Genomic DNA, 12,500 nt, shown 5'->3' with positions numbered 1-12,500 from the left:
CAGAAATATGTTTGTTTTCGGCACTTTGCGTTTGGCACCCGCCAGCGCGGGTTTCCTGAGATGATTATCACACGGAAAGAGCTGAGCCGGCACAATACGCTCTCAGACTCGCCTCATCTGTCTTCTAAAGGTCCCGTGTATACCCCTGTATCACAAAACAGGATTACTGAGTTAGCTGGATAACTGCACTGAGTAAAACCCACAGAGCAGGATTACTGAGTTAGCCGGATAACTGCACTGAGTGAAACCCACAGAGCAGGATTACTGAGTTAGCTGGGTAACTGCACTGAGTAAAACCCACAGAGCAGGATTACTGAGTTAGCCAGATAACTGCACTGAGTAAAACCCAGTAAGCAGGATGACTGAGTTAGCTGGATAACTGCGCTGAGTAAAACCCACAAAGCAGGATTACTGAGTTAGCCGGATAACTGCACTGAGTGAAACCCACAGAGCAGGATTACTGAGTTAGCTGGGTAACTGCACTGAGTAAAACCCACAGAGCAGGATTACTGAGTTAGCCGGATAACTGCACTGAGTAAAACCCACAAAGCAGGATGACTGAGTTAGCTGGATAACTGCGCTGAGTAAAACCCACAAAGCAGGATTACTGAGTTAGCTGGATAACTGCACTGAGTAAAACCCACAAAGCAGGATTACTGAGTTAGCTGGATAACTGCACTGAGTAAAACCCAGAAAGCAGGATGACTGAGTTAGCTGGATAACTGCACTGAGTAAAACCCACAGAGCAGGGTTACTGAGTTAGCCGGATAACTGCACTGAGTAAAACCCACAAAGCAGGATGACTGAGTTAGCTGGATAACTGCACTGAGTAAAACCCGCAAAGCAGGATTACTGAGTTAGCTGGATAACTGCGCTGAGTAAAACCCAGAATGCAGGATGACTGAGTTAGCTGGATAACTGCACTGAGTAAAACCCACAAACCAGGATTACTGAGTTGGCTGGATAACTGCGCTGAGTAAACCCCACAAAGCAGGATTACTGAGTTAGCTGGATAACTGCACCGAGTAAAACCCACAGAGCAGGATTACTGAGTTAGCTGGATAACTGCGCTGAGTAAAACCCACAGAGCAGGATTACTGAGTTAGCTGGATAACTGCGCTGAGTAAAACCCACAGAGCAGGATTACTGAGTTAGCTGGATAACTGCGCTGAGTAAAACCCACAGAGCAGGATTACTGAGTTAGCTGGATAACTGCGCTGAGGAAAGTCCTCCAAGATCTGAAACCTGGTCTGAGAGGGATGCCCTGCCACACAGGGGCTTGGGTCTCTTTATGTCACACCAGTAAAGACACTGAGAAAGCTGTAAAAGGCGTTGTATGTAATTCTGCTTTGTTGTGTGCTTTGATGATCATGGCCCAGTGGGCAAGGCTATGAATCATAATGCTAATGCATTGAGCACGAGGAAAATAAATTAATTCAGATAAAACTTGTTCTGTGACCTGAAACAACATGTTTTGTGTGGATTCCCGTTCATGTGATGCGTGAGGCAGAATACCACGTGTGTGCGTGTGTGTGTGTGTGTGTGTGTGTGTGCGTGTGTGCGTGTGTGCGTGTGTGCGTGTGTGCGTGTGTGCGTGTGTGCGTGTGTGCGTGTGTGCGTGTGTGTGTGTGTGTGTGCGTGTGTGCGTGTGTGCGTGTGTGCGTGTGTGCGTGTGTGTGTCAGACAGACCCAAGCCGTGTGTGTGTGTGTGTGTGTGTGTGTGTGTGTGTGTGTGTGTGTGCACGTGCATGTGTGTGTGTGTGCGTGTGTCGTAGCTGCGATTTTAACTGGATTAAACTTGGTGTTTAGCGCATCAGGATCAGATCAGATGGCTGATCAGCTAATTGGAGCTCAGAGCCATGGGAGAGAACTACTATCTCCATATTTCCGTTCCCATGGCAACCAGCCTTCATAGTCCTGAACCCCAAATGTGTGTTTGGGACGGTATTTCAGACATATGTTTTTGGGATATGGTTTTGTTTGTATATATTATTTATGTAACACCAGGATCATCACCTCTTTATTGTGAGGTTTAATCAGTCTGTATGGCAACCTACACCTTGTAGTGTATTGGTACATTTAATTAGGAGGTATTTTGTCACTAGCCAGCCACCCTTTGTTTTGCTGTTGAGAATGGTTATAGTGTTTTGATTGGTCCAAGGGAGTCAGCTGACAAATTATTGTAGCTCCACCCATTGTCGAGCTAAAACTCTCAGGTCAGCCTCTGATACAAGTCAAGTTACCTGGTTGAAGTCTACTTTAGCCAAGTGAATGAAAGGGAATGTTAATTAACATTCATAAATAATTAATATGTAATATGTAATGAATAAGAATTGAAATGTATGCAACTGTGGGTTATGAGTTGGTTGTGATGGTCTCCTCCTTCAAGACGTTGAACTTTGAACTTTGAACTTTGGTGTTTAATCTGATGACTGTATAACACGCATCCCCCCCTCGCTTTTAGTCTTAATGTCTCCCTCCCTCCCTTTTTCCCCCTCTCCTTCTCCTTCTCTCTCTCTCTCTCTCTCTCTCTCTCTCTCTCTCCATCCCTCTCTCTCTCTCTCAGGTCACTCTGCAGCGTCTGGAGCACTTCCTGTCACTGTTCCACTGGGCGCGGCACATCCAGGGACCCGACAGCAAGGATGCGCTCAAGTTCTGGTGCGTCTCGCTCTTTAGCCCTAACCGTTAGCATTAGCCTTCCTAGATCCACAGCACCCTCCCCCTCACTTTGATCCCACGGCGGTGGCTTTCCTGGCGTTCATTATTGATAATTTGATAATGACTTGGAGATATGAACTCAAAATTGGAAAATGAAGAATTGGAGAATGGTGTGAGCGTTGAAGTCGGTGTTCCGGAACTCCACCGCTTTCAGTCGCCAGCGGTGATTGTGACATCAGTGGTAGAATGTTCGGGTAGGAACATTCTAATCCCATATTTGTGATCGTACAGCCGAAAGCCTGATGAGGTGAGTGTGTAGGGCGTTTTACACGAGTGTGCCCCTCTGCAGACCCCCAAAAGGAAACAGACTGCAGACTGTGTTGACCATGTTGACACAGGGTCAGCAAGGCTTGATGAAAAGACAGTGCTCGTCAATACAGGACTATTGCCCCCATCATTGTGCTGCCTCTGCGCAATTCTGCCACCTCAGTGGAATGCTCTCAGAACTTGATGAGTTGAAATAGCACTGTATAAACCATGGGTTTTCCACATACAGTCTTTAGATAGCTGACGTTGTGGGATATAGTTTGGTGTCATTGGTGGTGTAGTACACTAGTTGCCGAATAAAGATCTTGTAATGCAAGTTACCTGTGAGTCAGTGTCCTGCTGTGCTACAAAGGTTAACCAGACTTGTTAAACATACAGAGATATCAGCAGGGCCGTTGTTGTAACTGCCGTCTTGTGACTCTTCATTTGATGATTTGTTGTTTTTCCTGTAAACACTGGGTACATAGAGGGAAACGTGGAATGGTTGGAGGAGACTCGATAATACGACCTCCTGCGCACACACACACACAGTGCCCACACACAGGGTACGTGCAGCTCAGCAGTGCCGTATTCGTGACAGTAAACAGGATATAGTCTGTTTCCTAGCCGAGGCTGCCACTTCTTATTGCTCCCATGTCGTATTCTCTCTCGTTTTTTTGTCAAGCTTTTCAGATTTCAGCCCCGTGAATCTCGCGGTCGCTTGAGTCAGAACGAAAGTGAAAGCCGCCGTGGCTAGGTGTGTGTGGGACGGGCGAGAGAGCGCTAATCCGGCTGGGCTCGGCCGTTTTGTGCCTGACTGAACCGGGTCACTGAACAGACTCTTCTCAGGTCAGCTGTGTTCCAGGCGTAAGGGAACTCTTCCCAAAAATGTCTCTTCCCCCTGAGCTCTGTGACGCGAGAGCTGAGTTCCGGCATCGTGGGATGAGTCTGCATTGGGCATCAAAGCACCCGTCTGCTTATGAATATCTTGGCATGAAATCCGGAAGCTGACCCATCCCTCTGTGCTCTTGAGCTGGGGGTCCTCAGGCTTATCCGTATAAAGAGCTGGTGTGAGCGCAGGCTTTGTCTTTGAAGCAGTAAAGGTTCGTCCACACCGAGAACTATAACTTTAACAATAAATATGTCGTTTTAAAAAATCCTAGAATCCACACCACTACTGTAAGGACAACAACAGCCACAAACAATATCGTTGACATCACTTTCAGAGTGATTTTATTATTTTTTTTCCGAGCTGCATGAATCCTAAAACACCGACAGCCAATCAAAATCCAGTCTGAATTTACCGGGCGTTGCGTTAAAAGTGGCCGATGACGTAGCCGAGAGAGTATTTACAATTCATCGTCGTTGTCGGTCATCAGTGCGGTTGCTCGCGTAGTTATTGTTTTTCAGGGTTTTACGCACCTCATTCTACTCATCGAGGTCCTTAGCCAGGACTCCAGTAGACTAGAATCAGTAGAATCAGGTGTGTAACTCTCTTTTTGTTGGAACAAAAAGCCTGCACCCACTCCGGCCCTTTCTGGATAAGATTCTGGACCCTGCTCTAGAGCCGGCAGTAGCGCTAAAGTCCAGCCGGGTTTGACAGGCGGTGTGAGACGTGGCGTGCGTGCGGAGATTCCCCTCCTATGACCTCATATAGCTCTGAGATGACATCTCGATGTCTGTAACGACACGCGGACCTCACAGGCACCTTCCTTTACCCTTCCTGACCTTGGCACCCGGGGGGGAGGACGGCGAGGTGCTGATCGATCCTCCAGGTCACGTCAGGTCACGGCCCGAGAGACTTTCACAGAACCGGCCGTCAGCCCTGAAGAGCTGTGAGCATTAGTCCTCCTATCGGTTGAGTTTTTTTTTTTTAACAGTCTCGTGGGATGAGGGGGCACAATCTGACAAAGACCGCTTTTAAAGAAAGGGATGAAAAACCCTGAGGGGTCTGGCAGAATGTGTCGAGTCACCGGACCGCAGTGAGCAAAGCACAGTCCTGGAGCTGGGGTTTGGCATGGCATGCGGCTCGTCAGAAAATATCATGTGCCTCTCTCTCTCTCTCTCTCTCTCTCTCTCTCTCCCCCTCTCTCCCCCCTCTCTCTCCCTCTCCCTCTCTCTCTTCCTGTCTCCCTCTCTCTTTCCCTCTTTCTCTCTCTCCTTCTCCCACTCTCTCTCCCTGTCTCCCTCTCTCTCTCCCTCTCTCTCTCCCTGTCTCCCTCTCCCACTCTCTCTCCCTGTCTCCCTCTCCCACTCTCTCTCTCCCTATCTCTCTTTCCCTCTCTCCCTCTCTCGCTCTCTCTCTCTCTCTCTCTCTCTCTCTCTCTCCCCCTCTCTCCCACTCTCTCTCCCTCTCCCACTCTCTCTCCCTCTCTCTCTTTCCCTCTCTCCCTCTCTCTCTTTCCCTCTCTCCCTCTCTCTCTTTCCCTCTCTCCCTCTCTCTCTCTCTCTCTCTCTCTCTCTCTCTCTCTCTCTCCCTCTTCCTCCGCCCCCCTCCACCCCCGCGCTGCACAGTAAATCTGTCAGGTGGCGTGTATATTTTTAAACGCGCGGGGCATGTTTTACGCCCGCAGGTCGGAAGCGTGACCGGTTTAGCCGGGACACCGCGCTGGTTTCGCGGGAGACAGCGCTGGGGGGGTGTTCCCAGGTCAGGGCTTTCGAAGGTTCAGATCTGTCAGGTTTGTTAATCGTCGATCATTAACCCTCCACGTGACTCGAGCGGGGGCGAAAATGAAAGTGCGCTCAGACGTCCTCACCTCTGTTTTCGCGCAGGTTCAGCCTCTATCGGCTTCGCAGTGAAGTCAGCTGAGGTGGAAGCCGCCGGTAGATAGGGCTGCTTTAACGGGAGACGGAAGAAGGGCTTTGTTCTCGGGGAGTGGAGGAGAGGGGGACGGTAAAACTGAGCGGAGCTTTTGCCCACCGTTGGCTTCTGTTCACAGGTAACGCCTTGTGTCATTCACCCTGCTTGCACCTCTTTGCAGTGCAGAAAAGCGCACCAGCATTCTGAGCTTGGCTTGACGTGCTCCGTTTGTGATTTCTTGCTGTCAGATGTTTCTGTTAGGGGGTGCAAAATTTAGTCAATTGATTGAATTCCTGTTTTTGTTTCTGCCTGTTTGCCCCCTTGTCTTTTTTGTGTTGCCCCCCGTATGCAGGTTCTGTATAGTATTTGCACATTTCAGCAGCCCTTGGAAGTAGGTGAAAGTTAGTTAATCGGTGGTCATTAACATTTATGGTATTTGAGAGATTTTTATGGTCTGAGGGGTGGGCTGATGGGTAATGTAGTTGTCCCGGAGTGGAGAGAGCTGAAATGTAGTTGTCACATGGTTTTCCTGTTTTTCCTGTTGCTCGGCGACGAAGGAAAGCATGACGGTGCTGCTCCAACCACAAACTGTTTGTGTTGTTATCAGAGCCGTGTCAAATGTGTAATTGTTCTGGATTCAGATACGTTACTATAGGGGTGAGAGACACAGAGTAGCTCACGATATGATACCATCATGATACATTGCCCACCATTCGATGGTATCGCGATGCAGGCGTTTCTGTTATACGCCGTATACTCCAAGACAATCATTACGATGCATCGCTATATCTAATCTTATTTGTTCACTGCATTTTAAAGTGGTGTCAGTTTCACAGAACTGTACGCAACTGAGATGAAACAATGTAAAAGGCACATTGCGAAACGTTTATAAAATAATTAATTCACAGGGTCATACCGGGTCAGTTTGAAATAAGGTAGGTAACCTATTAAATATTATTTGTTTACACAAAGGTTTTCTATGATGTTGTTTCAATTAGACATTTAGGAACTGAATGCAAAACATTTGAAAATGACTTATTCCCTCTCTTGATACATTATGGAATTTAGAAGTCCTAATGGAATTTACATCCTTAGGAAATGTAGAATTCTTAGTGTAGCCAGTCCACTTAAAATAGATTTACCTGTTAAATGATTTATAAGATATCGTTCTTGACCCGGTGGTATGTTCCTGTTAACATAGCAACGTGTCTACAATCTCCTTTCCTGCGATGTGAAAATAGCCTTTCATTCCGCAATGGGAGTACGGGAGGTCCCGTGGAACCGATCTTTCACGTTTCTGAAAATGTAGCCTTTGACCAGGTTAGATTCTGTGTCAAAAATCATATTCATAAGCTCGTGTGAATATTGTTTTGGGCACAGTAGACGCGTACCTAAAATGTCTTCCATTTCGGCCTCCCAGAATAAGCGATGGAAGCAGTGGTCATCGTGCCAGAGCCTGTAGTTTTGGTCAGGCTGTGACGACGTGGAGGCTCTGTGCTCTGTGTGCTGTGCTTGCGCCCCGTCTCCCCCTGTTATTACGGAAACAAAAGCCCCGTCTTCGCTCCTCCTCTCACAGATGTGCACGGTAACGGTTTTGTTAGCTCGTCGGCTCGTTAGCTGGACCAGGACGGCTCAGTACCTCGAGTGACAGTGCAGGGCAGGGCACCATCTTTCTCTGAAATACCGCTACCTGCACAGATCTACTGATATCTGACCAGACCTGGGTCAAATTTTTCGTTTTGGATTGCGATACTTTCCGTGACATTACATAAATGGCATTTGGCAGACGCAGGAGACAATCCTCCCCTGGAGCAATGCAGGGTTAAGGGCCTTGCTCAAGGGCCCAACGGCTGTGCGGATCTTATTGTGGCTACACCGGGATTAGAACCACCGACCTTGCGTGTCCCTTGCATGCACCTTGACCACTACGCTACAGGCCGCCCCTTATACCCCTTTCCACCGCTTTACTGTCCGGTGTACTGGAACCCATGATAACGCAAAAAGTGCAAACTCTTGCCTTCTGAGTCCTTTGAGTTGCGCCAGGGCGAGATCAGTCAAGCACAGGTGCGCGTTTGACCCAGATCTGGATGTGACTGTCAGTCGGTCAGTCAGTCAGTCAGTCAGTCAGTTCAGCACCTGTCAGGGTTGATGAGGACTGAAGCAGTCGTTGTTTTCTCACCTTCAGAAACGTGTCAGTCATCACTTCCTTCCACACACGCAGCCAGGCGGTGATTGCTTGGTGACTTTGCCCCCCCCCCCCCCCCCGTCTTTGCCATACTTCCTGCCTTTATTTTTTTCTCTCATTGCCTTGGTAAATGTGTGTGAGTGTGAGCGTGTGACAGCCGTGCCGAAACGCTTCAGAATCTCATTCCTAGGCGTGTTCTGCGCTTCATCTGGACTCCAGGCGCTGTCCATCCTGATTTTAAGTGAGTTGTGAAATATGGTATATGGCTCTGTAGATCTTTCTGATTGTTGATCTTTGTCACCATGGTGATGGTCTGTGTGATGCAATGCAACTTTACCCATGTATAAAATAAATGTAAGGGGGTTAAGTGTGTGTATATATGTGTGTGTGTGTGTGTGTGTGTATATATGTGTGTGTGTGTGTGTGTATATATATGTGTGTGTGTGTGTGTGTGTGTGTGTGTGTGTGTGTGTGTGTGTGTGTGTGTGTGCGTGCACCTGTGTGTTTCACTCCTTATAAGCACATCCCCCAAAAGTACAGTAGAGTATCCCGGTCAATCCTGTCCCGGCAGACACCGGCTGTTTGCCGCTGGGTGGTGATTGGCGGTTTGGCGGTTGCCGTGCCGCAGGTGGAACACGGCGCTGTGTGAATAATGCAGGAACGCTGCGGTGGAAACTCTGTAATCCCTCCCGGAGCGCGGAGTATCGAACGATCCGCCGTGGAGCCGGGCCAGTCCAGCGCGCCCTCACCGACTCTCCTGCAGTGCTGTGCGCAGCCTGTAGGGTGTAGAATAGTCACCGACTCTCCTGCAGTGCTGTGCGCAGCCTGTAGGGTGTAGAATAGTCACCGACTCTCCTGCAGTGCTGTGCGCAGCCTGTAGGGTGTAGAATAGTCACCGACTCTCCTGCAGTGCTGTGCGCAGCCTGTAGGGTGTAGAATAGTCACCGACTCTCCTGCAGTGCTGTGCGCAGCCTGTAGGGTGTAGAATAGTCACTGACTCTCCTGCAGTGCTGTGCGCAGCCTGTAGGGTGTAGAATAGTCACTGACTCTCCTGCAGTGCTGTGCGCAGCCTGTAGGGTGTAGAATAGTCACCGACTCTCCTGCAGTGCTGTGCGCAGCCTGTAGGGTGTAGAATAGTCACCGACTCTCCTGCAGTGCTGTGCGCAGCCTGTAGGGTGTAGAATAGTCACTGACTCTCCTGCAGTGCTGTGCGCAGCCTGTAGGGTGTAGAATAGTCACTGACTCTCCTGCAGTGCTGTGCGCAGCCTGTAGGGTGTAGAATAGTCACCGACTCTCCTGCAGTGCTGTGCGCAGCCTGTAGGGTGTAGAATAGTCACCGACTCTCCTGCAGTGCTGTGCGCAGCCTGTAGGGTGTAGAATAGTCACTGACTCTCCTGCAGTGCTGTGCGCAGCCTGTAGGGTGTAGAATAGTCACTGACTCTCCTGCAGTGCTGTGCGCAGCCTGTAGGGTGTAGAATAGTCACCGACTCTCCTGCAGTGCTGTGCGCAGCCTGTAGGGTGTAGAATAGTCACCGACTCTCCTGCAGTGCTGTGCGCAGCCTGTAGGGTGTAGAATAGTCACTGACTCTCCTGCAGTGCTGTGCGCAGCCTGTAGGGTGTAGAATAGTCACTGACTCTCCTGCAGTGCTGTGCGCAGCCTGTAGGGTGTAGAATAGTCACTGACTCTCCTGCAGTGCTGTGCGCAGCCTGTAGGGTGTAGAATAGTCACCGACTCTCCTGCAGTGCTGTGCGCAGCCTGTAGGGTGTAGAATAGTCACCGACTCTCCTGCAGTGCTGTGCGCAGCCTGTAGGGTGTAGAATAGTCACTGACTCTCCTGCAGTGCTGTGCGCAGCCTGTAGGGTGTAGAATAGTCACTGACTCTCCTGCAGTGCTGTGCGCAGCCTGTAGGGTGTAGAATAGTCACTGACTCTCCTGCAGTGCTGTGCGCAGCCTGTAGGGTGTAGAATAGTCAGTGTCTCTCCTGTAGTACTGTGTGGCCTTTCAGGTGTAGAACAGTCACTGGCTCTCCTGTAGCATCGTGTGTGACCTGCAGTGTGTAATATAGTCCCTCAGTGTGTAATATAGTCCCTCAGTGTGTAATATAGTCCCTCAGTGTGTCATATAGTCCCTCAGTGTGTCATATAGTCCCTCAGTGTGTCATATAGTCCCTCAGTGTGTACTATAGTCCCTCAGTGTGTACTATAGTCCCTGGCTTTTCTGTACTACTCTGTCTGGCCTGCAGGGTGAGGGACCTGCCAGTGAACAGCAGAAAAACAAAAGTGCTGTTAACTTCATAGATAAAGAGCGAATAAATGATTGGAGGGAGTGTTTTTTGGCGGTAGTCTCGCACGGGACCCTGAGGGGGGAGGGGCAGGGGCCGGGGGCCCACACACACACACACACACACGCACACGTGACATCACATGCTTCCATGTGATGCGGCGATCGCCTCCAGATCTGGGAAGCTTCCATTTCAAATTCCCGTTTTAATGGAATTTGCGCGGCGGAACAGAAAAGCCAGTCATTGCCGCGGCGAGCGGGAACGCTGGGAGTCAGAGCGCTGATCCCGGGAAGCCCGGCCGCGGGAGGGAAACGCATCACCCCGCCGGCGTGAACGAGGGGGAACGGGAGAGGGGAGGGAAGTTCGGACGTCTGAACTGCTCCCAGAAATGATCCCTTTGGCTTTTCTTTGCAGCTTGAAGTTGAAGGTAGGAGCTTTTGGCCTGCTTTGTGAGTGTGAGTGTGAGTGTGAGTGTGAGTGTGAGTGTGAGTGTGAGTGTGAGTGTGAGTGTGAGTGTGAGTGTGTCTGTGTGTGTGTACATGCTGTTGCAGCACGTTGATCAGAGAGAGACGCAGCTCGTGGCAAAGGGGCACCTTTGCTGGGGAGGAAATGACATCACTCGCTATTCCCTTGTCTACACAAGGACACCGTGAGGGTCGGCCAATCAAAAGCACCTCAAACGAAACATTGAGTGCTGTGCTTCAAGCTCCACACGTTCAGCCGAAACAAGTGCAGCGTTACACTGGGACTGTGGACTGTGTGTGGAATGGAATTGGAGGGAGCGGGAACTTTTAAATTGAGTTATCGGTAATGTAGAGGATTTGTTGGGAACATGCCCCGAGGTTGTGTTCTCTGTACGTTATGAAATTACATTTTGCGCTGGACGTTGGCACCACAGGGTAAAGAGGACGCGTCGTTCGTAAACAGGTACCGCAGCGAATCGTGGTGAAAAGTGCCACTGTTTTCAGGGCTCTGCCTGCAGGAGATTATGGGCACCGGTGTGCCTCTGTGAACTGGGCTTAGAACCTATTAAGAGTTTTGAGTTCTCAGGCGGTGCGTTTAAGCCTTGAACTGGGTTCCTTGAACTTCAACTTCAAATATGGATTGTATATAAAAAGAAAAAAAAAAAATTAGCTATAAGTTGCTCTTGATAAGGGTGTCTTATCAAGACGTTGGCTCTGGAAGTAAGAACAGTTGCCTGGCTATCCCGGTTTGATCCTGCCCTGGGTGTGTCGAAGTGTCCCTGAGCAAGACGCCTAACCCCTAAATGAGCTGGTTGGTGCCTTGCATGGCGGCCTATTGCCGTCGGTGTGTGAGTGTGTGTGTTTGAATGGGTCAATAAGAAGTATCAATGTTATAGTGCTTTGGATAAAGGCGCTATATAAATGCTATGACCACTGACCATTTACCATTTAAGTAGGAAGAATTGTGTAGCATTGCAAAGTGGTATCGGTAGCATTGTTGAATGGTAGCCTGGAGCCTGGTGGCTAAGGCACTTGACTGGGACCTGGAAGATTGGTGGTTCAAGCCCTGATGTAGCCACAATAAGATCAGTGCAGCTGGTGGGCCCTTAACCCCACATTGCTCCAGGGCAGATTGGCCTCTACGTAGTCTAATCAACCACTTCGCCTTGGCTGAAGGCGTCGGCTGAATAACCGCACTGCACCGGTATCGCCCGAGGTGTGTCGGCTCTCGCTGGCTGACTTTGGCAGCTTCGCCGTCGGGTCGTGGAGCGTAGCGCTGCTAGCACAGCGCATGCTGGGCTGCCTGTGTGTAAAGTGGAGTACAGTCACATCGCTTATGTTCCCTCCTTTTTAAATCCTATTACGGAGCTGCAAATCTCTCACCGCAGGTTATTCACTTAAGCTCTCGGGGAATGTGCCCTTTTTTTCTTTTTTTAATGTATTTTTTGTATTTTTTTAACGTTGGCGGCTTAATTCGTTTACTGTAACCTTTAACGAACACGTGACTGGTGGGAATGAATGAGGTTGGGTTAAATCCGGGAAGGGTCGTCACGCCTCGCCGATTAATTTCGTCTGACGTGTAGTGCAAGACCATTTTAGGCCATAAAGTTTCGTTCTGAATTTTCCCTGATTTGAGGTCTCGTCACATCTAGAAAAGTATACGACTGACAGCTCGATCACAGTTTTTATTTGCACAGCTATACAATGTTTTGGTACAGGGAGTCAGACCATCGACTATATGTTTTGAAACCCGAATTTAAGGACTATAAACGCAGGCAGAGGGTGAGTCAATACGTCAGTGAGCC

At 49.4% G+C, this 12,500-nt stretch overlaps 1 protein-coding gene across 1 annotated transcript in view; it reads left to right on the top strand.

Annotated features, from left to right (window-relative positions):
* The window catches only part of LOC133114242 (lysosomal-trafficking regulator-like), a 105,174-nt gene that overhangs the window by 22,220 nt on the left and 70,454 nt on the right, over window positions 1-12,500 (top strand). Inside the window, 4 exon segments of the mRNA XM_061223451.1 lie at window positions 2,567-2,658; window positions 4,669-4,799; window positions 5,737-5,787; window positions 10,463-10,600. Of these exon segments, the coding sequence (XP_061079435.1) occupies window positions 2,567-2,658; window positions 4,669-4,799; window positions 5,737-5,787; window positions 10,463-10,600 (412 nt within the window).

The sequence above is a fragment of the Conger conger genome, chromosome 2 (assembly GCF_963514075.1).
Source record: "Conger conger chromosome 2, fConCon1.1, whole genome shotgun sequence".
NCBI classification, from domain to species: domain Eukaryota; kingdom Metazoa; phylum Chordata; class Actinopteri; order Anguilliformes; family Congridae; genus Conger; species Conger conger.
This window is presented reverse-complemented; position numbering and strand designations above follow the sequence as displayed.